Below are 18,562 nucleotides of genomic sequence, written 5' to 3' on the forward strand. Positions count from 1 at the left end.
AGTACTAGGGCGCAACTATCCCTAGAGAAATGGCGACCGCAGATCGACTTCCCCAAAATAAAATAAAAAACAAAACACTTGAAAGGATCCATCAGGCCAGCAAGTAACTTACCTACCTGCCAGAGAAAAAGGTCAGCACATAAAAAAGAAACACAATAAACCCAGTCACTCAATTTAACTCACAAAGACCATCCATCCACACAACGACCACTAGCTGTGCCAAGAAATAGGAATACGTGACCCGTAACCAGAAGAAGAATCAATCCAGAGACGCAGATGCAGAAATAATAGATGACAGTGAGTAACACGGGATTTGCTCAAGACAGAAAACACGAACGAAATGAGGACAAAAATGAAAGATATAGAAAAGAACAAAATGGAACTTCTAGATATGAAAAATACAATATTTGAACTTAAAAACAAAACTGAATGGTTTTCATAGTAATTTAGACTCTGCAGAGTGAACCAGTATACTTCACAACAGCAACAGAAGCTAAACACACTGCAGCTCAGGAAAAAAAAAATTATGTTAAACTGAACAGAGACTCAGAGACCTATTGTACAATGTTAAGTAGTCTAACAGATGTAACTGGAGTCCCAGGAAAGGGGAGTGAGGCAAAAAATAATATTTGGTGGAATGGCTAAAAAATTTTCCAAATTTGATGAAAGTATAAAACCACAGACCCAAGAATTACAACAAACCCCAAGCAGGATAAATACCAACAAAATCACACTAAGGGGGTACCTGGCTGGCTCAGCCAGTATGGCATGTGGCTTTTGATCTCAGGGTCATGAGTTCAAGCCCCATGTTGGGTGTGGAACCTGCTTTAAAAAAAAAAAAAATCACACCAAGGAACATCTCGGTCAATTTGTTTAATGCCAGTAATCAAGGAAAAATTCTAAAAACAGCCAGGATGAGACTTTTTCCAAAATGGTGAAGCAAAAACATTTTTTCTACTCCTCCAACGAAGTACAAGCAAAAACCCTTAACATGATACAGAAAACAAAGATGAGGAGACCCTGAGGAGCCAGGAGACAGAAGGGCTGGGAAACTCAGGACCCAAGGAACAACATGGCAGTGAGCTCCCGAGCTTTCTTTCGGCTTCATATCCTCCAGACTGGATGCCGGAGAAGCCAGCAACCCAGAAGTGCCCAAAAGTGTGTGGGAAGAAAAGCCCCAACTACTTAACACACTTACAAATACTCCACGGATCACAGAGAAAATCTAAAGGCACCTAAACCAAATTAAATGACAATGAAATAGGACATAAAATTTGTGGGACACAGCCAAAGAACTGTTGGCAGGAGAATTTATGGCATTAAATACACACATTAGAAATGAGGAGGGGCCTCGAATCAATAATCTAAGGTCCCACCCAAAAACAACCTAGAGAGAAAAGAGCAAAATAAACCCGAACCACCAACTTCCCAAGATAAATGTGACACTGCCTTGTATGTTTAATTATACAAGGACTGGCCTACTTCACTGCACTCAGTCCATTAGGGAGCTTTTGAGCTCGAGAGTAAGTTTTGCTAAAATGAAAGAGTATTTGGTTCTGGGGTAGCAAGTCCAAGAGGGCAGGCAGTTCTTTTTAAGGGGGAGGGAAGGCGCTATGATAAACAAAGGTAAATAAGATTCTGTACCGTAAGACCTCTTAGGGCCTGTGGTTCCCAGACACCCTTTATGAATCTCCACACAGCATGCACCATGTCCCAAATTTGGCCACCGATGCTTTTTCCAAGAAGCATCTCATGGGACGAGTGTCCTGTAAAACATGTTAACAGCACAGCTCTCCAAACAACTTTGGGAACCATCCTGTGGTCCTCTGCAGCCAGAACAGGGTTCTGGCTTAACAGGCTGAACAGAAATAGACATTCGTTGTTTCCAAAGACCAACTGGAGTGACGCCGGAGACTGCTTCACGGAAGGGTCCCACCGCTCCCTGTGATCGGGGCGAGTACGGTGAAGAAGTCCTAGGGGTCGGAGGGAGGGGGTGGGGAGCAGAGGAGACCAGGAGGCAGGAGACGGAGGGAAGGACGCTGCTGAGAAGCCCCTGACGCGGTGTTCGGGAACCAACGAGGGCAGGGCGGGAAGCGCCGGATGGTGCCAGACTGCGGGGTCCTCGGCAATCACACTGAGGGCTCTGATCTTTTTCTACAAACCAATGAAATGCCAACAGGCAACGTATAAGCGGGCAGCAAAGGGATTAGATTTTCATTTCACGAGATCTCCACAGTGTGGAGGATGTGTTAGGGGTGAAGGTAAAGGGGCGTGGGGAGACCGGCTAGGGGGGCCGCGCTAGTGTGGGCAGGAGGTGAAGGCAGCCTGGCGTCAGCTCCGGGAAGTGAGATCTAAGAGGTTCTAGGATTCTTTGGTGGTTGGCCACAGGTAAGGGAGAAGAGGACGAGGGTGCCAAACGATTCCCTGGTTTCTGGCCGGGACAACTTGAGGTGCTGGTAATACCACTTAATGAGGTAGCCAACATTTAAAGAAGGAAAGGAGAAGAATATCTATAAGCTCAAGGTGCCTTTGAGAGACACCCAAGAGCGAGCGCTGACTAGGCAGTCAGAGACTTGCTCCATTTTCTGGAGAAAAGATTGCATTTTGTCTCCCATAAGACCACAAATGGATTAAAGATTTGCAGGCACAGAATTAACTCGTACGCTATTAGGATAATATAGGAGAATGTTTATAAGATCTTGACGGGTGGGTCTTTGTAACATGAAAGAACAGGAGAAAAGAAAGCGAAGGAAAATATCGAGATTTAATGGTATGAAAATAAAATATGGTGTATGAAAACAAAGCACTTTTTATATATTTAAAAGACAAATGGCAGTAGAAAAATACTTGCACCCTATGGAATATAAAATGTCATATACTTATTATAAAGGGCTATTGCAAATTAAGAATGAAGATTAACATAAATGTTAACTAACTGGAATTAAAATAAATACTTAAAGTAAAAGAAATTAAGGAAGGAAAGAAGGAGGGAGGGAGGGAGGGAGGGAGGAAGGAAGGAGGATTTACATAAATCATCTGGTAGAAAAGCAAAGAAAGGTATGAATAGGGAGTTTGTAAAAGAAGAAACACAAATGATCATTTAGAAGTATTAAGTGGTATTCAATTTCATTATGAATCAAAGACCTGAAAATTAAGACAACACTTAAATGGCATTTTGGGTCACAGAATGACAATTCTCAGTATATGTGTGAAGACAAGAAAATAGATATTCCTGTATACTCTTGGTAGGCGTGAATTTGGTACGCTTTTTCTGAAGAGCAATATGGAAATATGTACATATTCTGCTGGGCCCCGGGACTCCATATCTGGGAAATTAGCTCAAAGAAATAATCAGGCAAGTACACAAAGAACTACATACATGGATTCTCATTGCAATGCTGTTTATAATAGAGAAGTTCTCAACTCCCCAAGAGCTGAATTGGTGATGAGTTAGAAAAAAACCAACATTTTATGTAACGGGCTAGAGGGCAGCCATTAGAAGAGATAAGACAGAAGGATATTTCTTCAGGTGGAAACAGATTTATGATTTACATTTATTTTTAAGCGAGAAGTTGGTTATAATATAGTATGAGCAACATGATTCCTTTTACATTCAAATAGATATGCATATACACTATACACTATCTGTTATATGCACAGACCTTCAGGAAAATCTCTGGATATATGTATTAAGATATTAACAATGGTTATCTCCAAGCAGGGCAGTGTTAAGTGTTTTTTCCTACAGTCCTGTATTTTCTAATCTTTCCTCCATGCTTTTTATTATTTGTGAGATAAAAATGTCTGGAAAAAAACCCAGAATGCTTCCCCAATATTATTTTTGCATCCATTGATGAGTATAAATGTCTGTGTGTGTTTATAAACCAGTCAGCAAAACAAAACCATCTGCGAATCATTTTCTGGAATGAGCCCACTTCTCAGTCCCAGGAAAACCCAAAAGGAAAACACAGGATGTGACACAGATAAATAGAAGGAAGATCAGAAGTTGCTTCTCCCACATCTTGACTGCTGGCATCTTCCCCAGAAGCACAAAAGAGGCTCCCCAGGGATGGAATGGGAGCCCGCCCGTGGTCTGTGAAATTCTCCAGGGTTGGGGAGGTGGCCACAGTGGCTCAGCAGGGGAGAGGGGAGCATGACAAGACACTCTCCAGCCAATGAGAACACGTGCTTTCCTGCAGCTTAAGGACCTACCTTCTTCTACAGGCACCTTACAGGTCAACCTTTCCCAACGTGCAAACCAGAGTGACCTGGATGTTTCTGTTGGTTGGGAAAGCTCTGAAAACACAGACTTGTCCTACACTCTACATTTCAGGACTCTTGGGTTCCAATGGACAAGCAAAGGATGGAACCTTTTCTACCCTAGTGATTCACCGTTCCTTTTGAGAATCTGGTAAAAACGTGAAGGTCTTCTCTCAACATACACACATACATACAGTGTTTCACACCCAATTTCAGGGACTCAAAAACTCCCTGAAGCCCATGAGGCAGGGGGTGACTGAGAAAGGCTCCTGACTCTCGAAGTGGCTCTTCCCGCTCACAGCTCAGTGAGGTGTTTCTCTTGCACCCAGCCCCGCCCCCTGCCCTCCCAACATGCTTTGCTCTTGACGGCTTTCTCTCCCTGCTCCCCACACTTACAGCGTCTGTACCTTCACCAATAATCGCCCCTGATGCTGGAGGCTTTCCCCCTCCTTGCCCACCCCACCACCACCTCCCTTCATTTTTCAAAATCCCCAAACTGGTGTATCTTTCAGGAAAAAGAAACATGGTAGCTGAATGCAATTTCCATAAAAGACAAATCGATTCTTCCTTTCCCCTTCTTCCCATGAACACTTCCCCGAACACTTAACACTTTCTCAGGCGTTGGTGTAATGGCTTATTTCTCATGTTTCAAAGCTGCAGCTCTGGAAATGTTTAGCAATGGCAATCTCAGCAAGTCTCTGTAGCAAATGCTGAATCCCGAAGAGCCTCATTTAGTGACGACGCGGTCAACTGTTTTCAAGTAGATTTTCATCCAAGCACCGCCTGGTTACATTTTGCAGTGGTGTCCATATTTTTGCAATAATGTATGCACAGAGAATTCTGAGTTTTGGGTGTTTGTTTTTTTTTTTTTAACAGCTGCAATCTTAGGGATTTGGGGGCAAATTTTAAAACCCAGTTCCCGGATCACTTGCCTGTAAACCCTGGTGCGCAGACACATGTACCATTCAGGCCCTCACTGTCACAGGTGCCTCCATTCAGACAGCTGACATTAGCACAGGGGTCCTTGTAAGACTCGCAGTGGATTCCTGCGGAGAAACAGACACAAAAGGGGTAACTTGTTAATGAATCTCCAGCCCCCGTGGCCATTGAAAGCAAGGTGTCTGAACAGCCTGGAACTATACGAAGGCAGGTTCCCAGAGGTGCACGTGTGTGTGCAAGTCCGCGTGTGCAAGTGTGTGTGTGCACGCTGGCATGTGTCCCCTCTTGGCTAGTTTGTTGTGAGGCCACGCCTTATGAGAACACAGCAAATTCATTCTCTGCTTTTAGGTCCTACCATAGTCATTTACCTGTACTTTCTCTGACCACAAGTCCCAAAGCCAAGCAAACAGAAAGATAAAACCCTGAAAGATAAAATTTATCAGTGACATGTTTTTAAGTCTCCAAAAGGAACAGAAAATCGCCAGACATCCTTTATAAGGTATCGATCTAATTGATAAGCAGCATTCTGAACGTGCAGATGTGGGGTCAGATATTGAAATGAGCACTGTTTCTACTTTGGGGAAACTGCAGGATAGAGAGGGAGCCATTTGGTACTTAGAACTCATTCAAAAGACTAAATTGGATCACTGTGTACCAAAGTGAACATGTGTTGTGCACAAGCTATGTCCCAGGCCCTCACACTGGGCTTTGCGTCTAATTTGATCTTTGTAACGACACTTGGAGGCAGATAGCCTTATTCTCCCTTTTTGCAGATGAAGAAACTGAGGAAAGAATGCAAGGTCACGAGGCTGGTCAGAGAGGCAGCTGGGATTTGCAACCACCAGAGATCTGGATCTGTGTCTGTGCTTGCTAAGTAGTTTGCTGGGAGTGAGCTCAGACTGGCCGTGCAAACGTACAAAATTCTATGGAGCCCATTTCACGACAAGTAGGCACTTCAAAAGTCTTTATAGCAAAAGCCGTTTGCCACGGGTGCAAAAAAAAAAGCCTGCGTATACATGTATGTATGCAAAAGTAGGAGTGAGGCACTGAATTATTTTTGGCTTTCACAACAGGGAGTTCTATATTGTTGGAGTTTTTTTTCAATGACCATGTATTATTTCATAACTTTATTTAAAAACTTTAAAAACCCAACACTATTTGAAGGGTGAGGTTTTTTTTTTTTTTTTTTTTTTTTTTTTTTTTTGCTGTGGTTTCACTGGAATGCCAAGATGGGTGAATGGATTGATCTCTCCCTCTCTCATCCCCTGCCCTTTCGAGGGGAAGGCAGGTCACATTATATTCTGTGCAAGAATGCACACAACGGTACGCTCACCCTTCCTGACAGCCTCGTGAAAAGCAAGCATAAAGCTAACAGTAACTGAACAGAATTTACTTAATTTTCTCTCCACTTCATTACTTAGCTCATTATCGTGCAAAGGACTGCCACGCCCAATGACTCATGATTTAGTCACTGAAATTATTCTCGCTGGGATTTCTGTCTATCATTTCTTTTTCATTTGTCTTATGAAGTCGGGCTCAAGAAGAGGAAAAAAGTGTAAGAGAAAACAGAAACAGAACTGGCCCATCTGTATTCATACTAATAACTTACTGGAGCCTGGCAAAGCATTTAGAATGGATGGCTTTTCATTCCACTTTATCCTTTGCCCCTCATATCCAACCCCTGAAAAATATTCTGCCAGATATTTTCCTGAAGTGCCTCTCAGACCATTGTCTGGCTTTTCTCCCCGTAACCACCACCTGAATCCCACTGCATCGGGCCTGGTGGGACGTGACCCCCCAAAGCCCTATCCTAGTTCCCTCCCTGTCTCTAGTGACAGGAACGAGCCTCCTTGACTTTCACTGTCCTTAACCAACCCAGGTAATATACGAAATCAAGCTAATGTAAAGATATGCATAAAACTGTCAATTCTTCCTCACTTGGGTGTGTATGGCCTTTTCACCCAGTAGTTTCTATCTCTGTTATCCCACTGATTCCCAAGTAGCATGGACTCAACCAAAAGAATAAAATACAAAACAGTCTCTTCTGCTTCAAAGTGTTTATCAAAAAACAAAGATACACATATTTTCAAGGTCCCATGTGGCTGATCAATGGAAACCAGGTGACAAAAAAGGCTTTCAAGTGTCATGGGAAATACAGCCATAACCAAAGTTCAGGCATGTCTGGAATCTAAAAAGATGTCCATTAGATCTCAAGTAAGAGCAATCAAGGATGATCTTTACTGAGTTTCTAGTAACACACTGGCCAATCAAGACTGTGTAATATTAATACGATGAATATATTCACACACAGAGTACCACATTTTTCAAATGAGGCTAAGAAACAAATTCGAGGCTAAATATTTAAAATCTTTAAAAAATGTTTACTTACTTATTTTTGAGAGAGAGAGAAAGACAGTGCGAGCAGGGGAGGGGCAGAGACACAGGGAGACACAGAATCCGAAGCAGGCTCCAGGCTCTGAGCTGTCAGCACAGAGCCCAACATGGGGCCTGAACCCACAAACAGTGAGATCATGACCTGAGCTGAAGTCTGACGCTTAACCAACTGAGGCACCCAGGTACCCCTCGAGGCTAAATATTTAAACACATTAAACTTAAAAGACTTCAATAAGACGGATTTGATGAAAACACCCAGGAAAATAGCAATTTTCATCTTTTGGAGGTCTTCTTGCTTTTTGGCGATAATTTTTTCCCCTTGTTTCTCTTTTTCAAAAGATACGGGGTCACTTGAGATCCATTGAGAGCTTTCTGGCAACAAGATCGGACAAACGCTTATCTTCGCAGAAACACAACGACTCTGAAGCAAGATGGTCTTAAAAGTCCCCAGTGAGTACTTGGTTACTCACATTTCTACACTCTCAGCCTTGCTAATCCTAATATAAGAAATATCTGTCATACTGCTCAGCTTGTCAATGAGAACTGAACAACCACGAGCTAGAAACCTTGAATGCAGAGAACAGACAGTCACGAACACCACTCATGTGCCAAGGTGGCTCTCCTCTAACCCTCCCCCTCAGGCACCCCGGGCCCCACCTTGCTGCCTTCCCCAGGGGCCCTGAGCCCTGGCGGCACACTGAAGGCTGGGCGTCTGTTCCCTCTGACAAGGACACCTTCCCTCACCTCTGCCCAGGCTGTTCCTCACCGGCACATTCTATCTGTCAGAGTCTGACTCAAACGCCACCTCTCTGGAAAGCTGAACCTGACTCTTGCGAGACGGAGCTCCATTTCTCCGCCATTGTGCACTGAGAGCATGCTGAGATCCGCACTGTTAGAGAGTTGACTGTGTTAGGGCATGACTTATCTGTGCTCCTGATTTCCCCCGCCAACCTCTGAGGTCCTTTAGAGCAGACGCCATAATTTAATGCGTGGAAGAAATTCTGGACGTATCACCAGAATCCTGTCCCGTCAGGAGGGGCGACAGTCAGTGTACTTTGGCTGACACACAGGTGAAGATTGCCAGAGGAGTGCGAAGTCATTCCAAATCTGCCTCAAAAACACCCTATTTTGTCAGGGAAAACCAGGTCCACGCTTCAAATTAAGTCTGTGGAGCGACACATGCATCACCCATTGGCAAGGGATGTAGCACGCACTATTACGAAACTTGTGTTTAGTCTCAAGCAAAAATAAACTGTAATTCAGTCAAAACTAATAAAAATTCATACTTTTCATATTAAGGGATAGAGAGGCAATGTTTCTGAAAAGACCTCTATTCCAACAGGGCTCTGTATAGAAGTTAATTTTAGAACTAAAACGAGCAAAAATTCAAAGAGTGGTGCGCCCGTTATAAAGCTTTGTTGCCATCACAATTTAGCCATGATTAATATTTTGAGAACTGAAAGTCACTATTTTGTCTCCAGGAAAATTAAGCCAGGTAAAGAAAATGAACTCTAAGTGTTCTCTGAACATCATGTTTCTTTTTAAGACATCATCTTATTTTATTCAAACTTATTTCCTCCACAAAAATTTTTTCAGTATTTCAACCATCACAGAACCCAACCGTTTCTAAACTCTTTCAGAAATTACAATTGACATCTTGACCTGGGCCTCATTATTCCTTGTGCCTGCCAGTCTCCATCTGCTCCCCTGGTTAAATAATAGCCTAAAAGGTGGGCCTGGGTGGCTCAGTCGGTTGAGCGTCTGACTTCAGCTCAGGTCATGATCCCACGGTTTGTGAGTTTAAGCCCTGCATCAGGCTCTGTGCTGACGGCTCAGAGCCTGGACCCTGCTTCCGATTCTGTGTCTCCTTCCCTCTCTGCCCCTCCTCTGCTCGCTCTCTCTCTCTCTCTCTCTCTCATAAACAAATAAACATTAAAAAAAATTTTTTTTAAATAATAGCCTAAAAAAGGAAGAAACCCTGACTTATACATTTTTGTATCTATCCCACTTCTTGAGAAAAGCTACATACACAAAACATTGAGAAATTCTTGTTCACTGGTTACATGGGAAGAATAATTCTGGCAAACAAAGAAAGAGTTCTCAACTTTTCCATTATAAATTTCGGTAGGCTTTTAAAATAAATGATTAGGTACAATGTGATCGAACCCATAACCCAGTGGTCTCATTTCTGAAACCCAATTCTCCCCCCCAACCCAAAATTGAGAAAGTACAAAAAATTATACGAATAAAGATGTTCATTTCAGAATTATTTATAACAGCCCCACGTCAGATGCAACAAGGGAGTGGATAAATATTCCCCCAAGGAATACTACATAGCCATTTAAAATAGAACTAGTGGGGCGCCTGGGTGGCTTAGTCGGTTGGACGGCCGACTTCGGCTCAGGTCATGATCTCGCGGTCCGTGAGTTCGAGCCCCGCGTCGGGCTCTGTGCTGACAGCTCAGAGCCTGGTGCCTGTTTCGGATTCTGTGTCTCCCTCTCTCTGACCCTCCCCCATTCATGCTCTGTCTCTCTCTCTATCTCAAAAATAAATAAAAACGTTAAAAAAAAATTTTAAATAGAACTAGTAAGACTTCCTGGCAATATCTAAATCAAACATACGACCAAAAGGAAGGTATAGGCAGAATGACATAAAATCGCAGGTAAACTCAGTTGTACTACAAAAACATGGATATTTAAAAAGGATGGGAACAACAGCAGTAATAACTGGTCTCATATTCTGTTGTAAAGCTACGAGCAATTTTAAATTTTCTTTTTTCCAAAATTTTATTATTGTTGCGGTGTTTTCATAATTAAAAACTGAAATATTTTCTCCCTAGCGCTGGCCACCCCAAATTCCAAATGAGTCTATTGTTGATCATCGAGTTTGTTCTGCAAAAAATAAAAATCGACAGCATAGGGGGAAACTTGAGAAGTCGTGAGCACTAGCGAAGTATTCCACGTCTAGTCACGAACCAGCTCTGAGCTAATTTTGGAGGGGGGAACGAGCATTTCGGTATGTCTGAAGAGAGGTTACTCCAAGTCCCTCCATGCATTTTCCTTCTAACAATATCATGATCCACAGCAGAAATCTTCTGGGAAAATGTTTACATTGGTTTCCTTTATTTAATTAGAGCGTAAAGCAGCAATTTCAATTCAAGTAAAGATGGCTATTGAGCATTTGTCTTTGTGCAAGCCACTACATCAAGAGTTACAGAGAATTTAAAAGAAGAAGGAGAAGGAGGAGGAGGAGGAGGAGAAGGAGAAGGAGGGGGAGGAGGAGGGGGGGAGGAGGAGGAGGAGGAGGAGGAGGAGGAGGAGGAGGAGGAGGAGGTGGTGGTCCCGGTGTAGTCACTGCCTTTCAGGAAATTATGATTTAGTGTTAAAAAGAGGGTATTTCTGGGCTCCTGGGTGGTTCAGTCAGTTAAGTGTCTGACTCCTGACTTTGGCTCAAGTCATGATCTCAAGATAAGGGAGTTCGAGCCCCACGTCAGGCTCTGCACTGACAGTGTAGAGCCTGCTTGGAATTCTCTCTCTCTCTACCCCTCCCCTGCTGGTGCTCTCTCTGTCTCTCTCAAAATAAATAAATAAACTTAAAAAAAAAAAAAGAGGTAATTTCTACAAGGTTGACCGTAATTGTCACAGCAAATACAGAGACAAGGTTGGAAGAACTCAAGGAGGGAGGTATCACACAGTCGGAGACCGACAAAGGGGACAAGAAGGAAACCCTGGGGACCAACGGTATTCATGGCATCCCGAGGACAAGGATTCAGTGGGGGCAGGGGGATCAGAGTCAGGGAACAGGAACGGAGCTGCAGAAGGAAGCTAATGCACAGTGAGTTTCAAAAGGGACCCAGCGGTCAATGGGGCAAAGAAGCAGGAACCAGGAGTCGGAAGCTAGAAGGGCAGGCTTCAGGATCTCACTGAAAAGCCCTCGGTTGGGTCACTGCAGGGTGGTGTGGACAAAATCCACACTAAAGCGGACGACGAGAAGAATAAAAAGTTTACAAATGGAGGTGTTATCTACAGCAACTCTAGGGTAACTTGCTTGTAAAATAAAGAGAAAAAAAGGGGGAAGGAAGCAGAGGACACAAAGTCAACGAAAAGTGTTTTTCTTCCAATTCACATTTATGAAGAAGTTTAAAAACGCTTCTTTTTTTTTTTTCTGTGTGGCTGCCCAATTTCTCCCACACCACTTATGAAAAAAAAAATCTTTCCCATTCATAGCAATTCTGGAAGAACCATACGTTATTCTAGACAACGGTTTCTGGGCCATTATTCAGTTTTGGTTAGCTGTCCATTCTTGTACCCATAACGTGTGAATGTAGGCATAATAAATAAATGAAAATAAAACATCTGGCAGAAGGTCCCCCTCCCTGCTTTCCTTGATCAAAATGTTCTTCGGCTATACTTGCCTGAGCTCCCATTACACTCATTCTTTTTAGGAAGCTGTAGTAATTTATTTAAGTTGGATTTTAACATAAAACAGTAAAAAAATCACCACTTGAAAAAAATGTATGTGTGAAGTAGGAAGTTAAAGTCCCAAGCCTCTCCCAACACCCCCCCCCCCACCTAAGTTCTAACTCCAGAGGCAAGTACTAATTAGCACTCGCTATTCACCCATCTGGTAGTTCTCTGAATTTATGCTACGTTTGAAGAAATGCTTCTGAAGAGGGACAGATGTCCATCCCCCAAAGAGAGAAAGACACAGGATCCTGTGACTCACTCTTCCTCTGGATCGGAGGGTAGGACTTTGCCCCTTCTGCCTCTATTTTAGTTCCTTCTACCACCCTGCCCCCCAACTATTACTTTAGAAGTTCTACCATTTAGGGGCTCTTGGGTGGCTCAGTCGGTTAAGCATCTGACTTCAGCTCAGGTCATGATCTCATGGCTTGTGGGTTTGAGCCCCCCAGTGGGCTCTGTGCTTACAGCTTGGAGCCTGGAGCCTGCTTTGGATTCTGGATCTCCCTCTCTCTCTGCCCCTTCCCTGCTCACGCTCTCTCTCTCAAAAATAAACAACATTAAAAAATTAACAAAAGAAGTCCTACCATTAATGCTGCTAGGCTTTGCCTTCAGGAGTCTCATTTAAATTCAAACCTAAAGGTCTCCACAAATATACCCAAATTAGATGATCACTTTATCTGCCCACTGGAATGAGACCTTTAACACATATGTATGCCTTCCAATCCCTCCCATCCCCATCCCCTTCAACTCATGGGTTTAGTTAAAATGATATGAAACTTGAATGTGGTCATTTAAATTTTTCTTTAAGAATGGGTATAATGGACATACTCTAAGGTGACCCCCAATGAGTCATACCCTTCCGTTGTATGTGAGCTTCAAACCGATAGCATCTGACAAAACTTAAGAGATTTTGAAGATGCAGTTAAGGTCCTTAAACTTTGCGTTGATACTAGGTGGGCCTGACCTAATCAGGGTTTGTTTGTTGTTGTTGTTTTTTAATGGAGGGTGCAGGCCTCCTCTCCTGAAGTTAGAGGCATGGAACAGCACAAGCTCCCATCTCCCTTTCATTGCTGGCTTTCAGGGAGCAAGCTGTCATGAATTCTACAGCCACAAGGATACGAATTCTGCCAACAACCTGAGGGAATGGGGGGGTTGACTCTTTCCTATTCAAGCTTCCAATGAGAACTGAGTCCAGCCAATACCTTGATTCCCATCCACTAAAACGTGCCTGGACCAACGGAAGTGTTAGATACTAAAAGGGTGTCGTTTCAAGCCACTACTTTGTAGTGATTCTTTATGCAGAACTAATTAGTAAAGCAGCTATACATACTCTTTTCCAAAAGATTTCTCTTCATTAAATTACCGGCCACAATCACTTTAATATCCTCTGTTTAGGTTTATCCCTGCATTTAAAGGATTCTGTTCAACCCTCTTCTTCCTATTCTCTAGCTCCAACTATATAGTTACATGTGTTCTGATTTAGTCCCAGTTCAGTGAGAATACTTTCTAAAACAATTTTCTTGGGGCGCCTGGGTGGCTCAGTCCATTGACTCTTGATATCAGCTCAGGTCATGATCCCAGGGTCGTGGGATTGAGCCCTGCATAGCACAAAGCCTGCTTGAGGTTCTCTCTCTCCGTCCGACCTTCCTTCACTCTCTCTCAAAATGATGACAGATAGATAGATAGATAGATAAATAGATAGAGTAAAATAATTTTCTTGGAAAGGGTACATGGTGTTGTGTTATGCTTTCCGTATGCTTAAATGTGCACAATGTCTTTCTGTTGTCCTCGAACGTAAAGGATCCTACAACTGCCGGTCCTTTCCATTGGGCAGCCTGAAACAGCTACATGATTGTTTGCTTTCATTAGAGAGAAGGGTGGGCCAGTGTGGACTGCATTCTCTTTCTTTTGTATGTAACCTGTACTCCCTGTGAAGACTTTCATAAAAAATATTCTGTCCCTCCTCAGATTTAGAAATTTTAACAGGAAATCTCAAATTACGTACCACCTCCTTCACTAATCCCTCCGGCCCTCTGTGAGCTCCTTCATTCTATACAAAAACTTCAGTTTTCTCCAGGTCGCAGACTTCTCCTTCTAGCAATTCGTGGATTCTGGTTTTATTTCCATGTGTTCCTTCTTCTTCTGGAGCGTCCGCCATTCAGACAGAAACAGATCGCCTAGAGCGCCTCTCCACATGTCCTACCTTGTCGGTCACGATTTCCTTTTCCTCCTATTTTCACTTCTACCATGAACTAGTTCCTCCTTTGTGTTTTCCAGATCCAGAGTCAAGTTTGAGTAGCATACAGCACTTTTCTCACTTCCTCTCCTGAGTGGTTAGAGCTGTTGGCTGCTGTGGCAATTTCATTTGTATTTCCTAGATTATCTTCCCTTTTTGAGGGGTTGGGACAGGCTCCTCGTACTGGCCAGGAGGACGAAGGAAGAAGATGTCAGAACCAGATGCCATTGGACTTCCCTCCGGTGCTGGACAGGTCGGCCAACGGGGCCCTGTCTACTACGGCACAGGGTGGAGGCCTCCCAGTTTTGGGTTTTCAAGGCTCTCCAGGGATGAATAGAGCCCATTCTCTCTCAGCCACACAGAAAATAAAGGGCCAGCTCAGCCCGACTGCAGTGGTTGTAGAGGACAGCCAGCCTCTGTGAGATCAGTGGAGCCCCCCACCTCATGAGGTCACATGTAGGTAATGCACGGCATGTATTTCCTCTTTGTAAACTGGGGTCCTTTGAACTCAGCTGGCCACTGATTCAGTTCTCCTCAGAAACCCCCCCTCTAACCCTGTTGTGTGCGAAGTTCCCAACACCTGCATCCTTTTCTTGAGAATCTAAATCCTCAGATATGTTTGGGATACCCTCCGGGGTCACTTATCTTCTTGGGTCATCCCTGGCAGAGTCAGGGACTGATGGAGGGGAGTCCTGGAAAGACAGAGGGGTGGAATTTAGGGGCACCTGGGTGGCTCAGTTGGTTGACTCTCGATTTCGACTCAGGTCATGATCTCACGGTTTTGTGAGTTCGAGCCCTGAGTCCAGCTCCATGCTAACAGTGTGGAGCCTGCTTGAGATTCTCCCTCTCTCTCTGCCCTTCCTCCACACATTTTCTGCCTCTCTTAAAAATAAATAAACTCAAAAAAAAAAAAAAAGAAAGAAAAGGAAGGGATGGGGCACCTGGGTGGCTCAGTCGGTGAAGCATCCAACTCTGGATATCAGCTCAGGTTGATCTTGGAGTCTGTGACATTGAGCCCCAGGTCAGGCTCGGTGCTATTAACACAGAGCCTGCTTGGGATTCTCTGTCTCCCTTTCTCTCTCTGCCCCATTTGTGCGTGCTCTCTCTCTCTCTCAAATAGAAATAAACTTAAAAAAATGAAGGGGTGGAATTTAGAGCATGTATGGAAGGATGAACAGTCTATGTATCCGTGGTTCATCATGTGTAACTGTAGTTTTTACTGCTTAGTCATGACAGCACAATTAATGCCTCCAAGACAGGAAAAAATTGCATCAGGGACTGAAGAACTCTGGAATTTTTACTTTTTGAAACACATTCACTACTAATTCTGTCATTGAAGAACCTCAAAATGTCAGTAAGTATCACTGTCCTTACTTTATACAGACACAGTCACACTTGAGGAGATTAATCCAGGCTCAGCAGGTCTCCTGATTCTTATTCCTCTTTCCAGAACTGAGCAGACTCCCTATCTCTCACTACTCTGAAAAACCTGGAAATGAAATCCACGTGAGTGAAGCCAGCACATCTACCCTTGTGGAAGTGGAGGACTTTGGTTCCAAGTGGGCATCACACTCAGAAGGGAGCATCAGATCTGCTGAACACAGACCAGACCCTTGGCCCAGCCCCATCCCTTCCGGCCAAAGACTAGATCAAGTTCATCCGTGTGGCCTACGAACCCTTCAGGCTCACCAAAGAGACCGCTAAATACAGGTGGGTCCATCCAATGACGAGGAAGGTCACCCGGCAGATGGATGATGTCAAGTAAGCAGCGGTGGGAGCACGAGGTTAGAGGCTAGAAAGAGAGCCCACAAAGGCATTAAAAAATCCAAACCCAGCCCCGAAGCTGTGGCCTAGAGAAATGTGTGCGGTGGCTGATAAACACGGATTTCCTGGTGTGGTGCCGTCCGAGGGCATCTGGGCTTGAACGAAGTCACACCGTTAAGCCCCCTGGGGAGCGAGAAGAAAAGGCTTCGGGGACGTGCTGGCTGGGCTTCTGAGGGACACCACTGCCACCTCGCAGGGCTGTTGTGAGGGCTTGATGAGTTCACGCACACGGGGCCGAGAACGAGCTCTGCACATTATCAGCACCCTGCCGACGTCGGCTGTTTTTCCGGAGTGACTCTGACACGCATCCACTCAAATGAGCTCACATCTCCCTCACCAGTGACTCACTTAACGAGAACCAGCTTTGTGGCCAACGTGTGAGGCCACCTGCGCCCTCCGCCGGAAAGCGCGGCGTCCCAGCTCCGCCCGGCTCGCCGCACAGCCCCACGCTCCCCTCCCCGTGCTTTCCACCGCCAGGTCCTCAGGTCCGGGTCGCACAGTGCGCCGCATCCCACTTTTTATCACAGGCTTCCGAACGCACCCAACAGAGAAGACAGAGGGCGTACAGGAAGAAGGAAAGGACAGGAGAGAGAAGTTTCCATCTATCAGGAGGAAACCCCAGACGTGCAAATTGGTCTCTTCGGCCCCATGAATCGTCCCACCTCCAGCATTCGGTCTGGATTCTGAATGAGGTAATGCTCCAATTAGAGGTTGGTGCACTTAAGCTGAGAAAGGCATGAGGTCGTTTAGGCCACTCGGGCGCAAGAAGGCCAAGGGGGTGGTGCTCACCTTTGTACTCGGCCAGACACACGCACTCGTAGCCATTAACGAGGTCCCTGCAGGTGGCTGCGTTCAGGCACGGAGCAGACAGGCACTCGTTGTATTCCTCCTCGCAGTAGAGGCCGTGGTAACCTGAGGGACGGAGAAAAAGGCCTGCGGTCACACGTGTCCCAATCACCCCCACACTGGACCAGCCTACAAGAGAGGCGGCTGGGTATTGATCGGAAGCATGGCACGGACAGATGGGACTTAAGGATTTGAGTCCCTTGGGGTGTATGGAAACGTGGGTTCCCGGGAAGAGTTTCCTATGACGAGTCTGTTTTCATCACCCTCTTTCATGATCCCAAGTATAAAGGAAGTGATCCCATTTATCCACCAGATGGTCTCGGGACGACATCGCGTCCAACGGCACTGGTGACCCGGAGGCCGGGGTCACTGAGTGCATCTGCTGCGGCCGCAGGAGACGGGGATGAGAGCAGCAGGGCTCACGGCATGGAGCATCAGCTCCTTTCAAGGATGGGGACCACCCTTCCTCCGACTGGAAAAGTGTTATCCAGCAACCACAGAGAATTTTATTAAAGGAGAAAAGGATTGATGTATTTCCTTTGCTTTTCAGGTCAAGAAGAGATTCAGCTAAAAAAGGCTTTGCTGTAATTCCTGGTAAAATCTGGGGTATTTTTTTTTTTAATTTAAAATTATGATGATCTCAATGATAACATTTTAAATTGTACTTTAAAATGCTAATGGTTAAAAATAGATGAAGAGCAATGGAGAAAAAGAAACCGACAGTTTCTCAATAAAGACGGCTTTTACTCTATTTGCAAAACAGGTGTTTATTCTAAAGGACAAGAAGACAACATTCTCTGAGATTCACTCATGAATGTTATACTGTTTTTAACTTTCAAAAACATGCGTCAGTGCCAATTTGCAGTGAAACCGAGCCATTTTTTTTTTTTTCCTGGCCCTGTCCAAACAATGAGAAACACGTGAGTGCTTTCAAAAATCACCCTGCCTGTGTTGGTTCTGAATTCAGATAAGCAGAAAAAATAAACCTTTGCTCAAAACGGGAACTACAACTACTAGTTTGAGTAGTTTTTTTCCTCCCCAGCTTTCCAACCCATAGCCAACCTCCAAACCCAGCAAGTTTCATTAAGACATGCTAATGCGTTGAACTGTTTTGTTTTCAGTCCCTGTTGCAAAAGTAGGTTAAACTCATATTTGCATTATCGACAGAACACTTTTCAATTGCTATTGTTTTTGAACTGCTTTCCCAAATTAGGTGGTGCTAACAGCCCCTCAGAGGAGACCTCGACCTACCTGAGACAAATATGCCATGGTTTTCGATTGTTCTGTCTTACCCTACTTTTTGTAATTTTAGGGCAATATTTCTCATCACTCTTCATCAGTATTTTGATCATCCAGACCAGAGTTTCTCAACTGACAGCAATTTTGCCCCCAGAAGACATTTGGCAATGCTTTTAGAGACACGTTTGGTGGTCACAACCAGGGTGGTAGGGAAGGAGCTGCCCCTGGTACCCAGTGTCAGGGTGCTGTTCAACATCCCACGGGGCATAGGACAGCCCTCCACAACAAGCTATCCAGCTAAAATGCTAAGAGAGCCAGACAGAGAACCCTGCTCTAGATCCAGCAAACTCCGGCTCACGGG

The 18,562-nt window shown here is 44.5% G+C and overlaps 1 protein-coding gene across 1 annotated transcript in view; it reads right to left on the reverse strand.

Annotated features, from left to right (window-relative positions):
- The window catches only part of DNER (delta/notch like EGF repeat containing), a 186,979-nt gene that overhangs the window by 21,863 nt on the left and 146,554 nt on the right, over positions 1-18,562 (reverse strand). The window contains exons 11-12 of the mRNA XM_032594126.1: positions 16,906-17,028; positions 5,193-5,306 (exon numbers count right to left, since the gene is read on the reverse strand). Coding sequence (XP_032450017.1) covers positions 5,193-5,306; positions 16,906-17,028 — 237 coding nt within the window. The remainder of the gene's footprint in view (positions 1-5,192; positions 5,307-16,905; positions 17,029-18,562) is intronic.

The sequence above is a fragment of the Lynx canadensis genome, chromosome C1 (assembly GCF_007474595.2).
Source record: "Lynx canadensis isolate LIC74 chromosome C1, mLynCan4.pri.v2, whole genome shotgun sequence".
Lineage (NCBI taxonomy): Eukaryota > Metazoa > Chordata > Mammalia > Carnivora > Felidae > Lynx > Lynx canadensis.